Below are 1,243 nucleotides of genomic sequence, written 5' to 3' on the forward strand. Positions count from 1 at the left end.
TGTGACATGTCTAAATCCGAGTGATATGTTCACTGCTCATGATAAGAGAAAATTAATTCGTCTTGCAGAGTTATATCTGACAGATTTCTCTATGGTTGATCTTGTGTCTCTTGATCATCAGCTATCTACTTACATTATTGATATGCATACTAGTGATGAGTTTACATCTTTAACCAGTATAGCGGCTCTTGCAAAACAGCTTGTAAGGGCCAAAAAAAATATTGTGTATCCGCTGGTGTATAGACTTATTGTTTTGGCATTGAATTTACCAGTTGCTACTGCTACGGTGGAGAGAGCATTTTCTGCAATGAAGATTTTACGCATCGACTGCGTAGCAAAATGGGTGATGCTTGGCTCAATGACTGTATAGTGTCATATATTGAAAAAGAAGTATTTGATTCAATTCCAAATGAAGTCATTATGCAACATTATCAGAAAATACAAAGTAGAATGCAAAGTTTGTAATTTTCTTTTTTATTTCATAAACTATAATGAAGTCCAATGTATTACTTAGAATTTTGCTAATGAAAATGGGAGTATTTACTTTTTTATATATTGAGTTTGCCCCCCCCAAAAAAAAGGTTGGATCCGCCCCTGACTTTTAGTACTATCATGATGGGTTAACTCCTGATTGAGTTCATTAAAGTAAAAATGAATTCAATTCGATTTTAATTTGATCAATGCTAAATTGATCGAGTACTTTAGCTAAAGGTTCAGGCGTAAAAACATTTGGATTGAGCCTGAACCTGGTTTTAAGTTAGGTGCACTAACTTGGCAGCCACTATGTGCAATCGACCATGTTGATATCTGAAGGTGTTCAATTTGATCTTAAATGAGTCTTAGTTGAATCTTACCTGCATAATGTATGTGTCCATAAACTCGTAACATGTTAGAATTTATATATGAGTTGTAATGCCAAATAAAGCTCACTTGGTTTTAATTTGGTCTACATGAGTAAATTAAATTGGGCCCTTCATCAAATAAAAATTTGGGTGATCATACATGCATATTTAAAGTTTGCTTGCGGTGTAAACCGATTTGAAGTAATATGAATGTAGTGTATAGTTTAAAGATGATGACAACCATTGGGTGGCAGCGTTGGTGGCCGACGGGTGGCGGCGACGGTGGTTGGCTGCTGTGGTGGGTGAAAATGGTGGTCGACGGCGGGTAGCGGTGGCCAGCAGTAGTGGCTAGAGGTAGGTGGAGGTGGCTGATGGCGGTTGTCAGCAGTGAAGTGAGCTTG

At 37.6% G+C, this 1,243-nt stretch overlaps 1 protein-coding gene across 1 annotated transcript; it reads left to right on the top strand.

The window, feature by feature from the left end:
* Positions 1-25: 25 nt before the first annotated feature.
* On the top strand, positions 26-364 carry LOC110098401 (the record flags this gene model as incomplete). The annotated part of the gene is made up of 1 exon (XM_020825221.1): positions 26-364. A coding segment is annotated over exon 1 (339 nt), but the record flags the coding sequence as incomplete, so codon positions are not given.
* Positions 365-1,243: the final 879 nt, after the last annotated feature.

This window comes from Dendrobium catenatum, unplaced genomic scaffold (assembly GCF_001605985.2).
Source record: "Dendrobium catenatum unplaced genomic scaffold, ASM160598v2 original_scaffold_59241, whole genome shotgun sequence".
Taxonomy (NCBI): Eukaryota; Viridiplantae; Streptophyta; class Magnoliopsida; order Asparagales; family Orchidaceae; genus Dendrobium; species Dendrobium catenatum.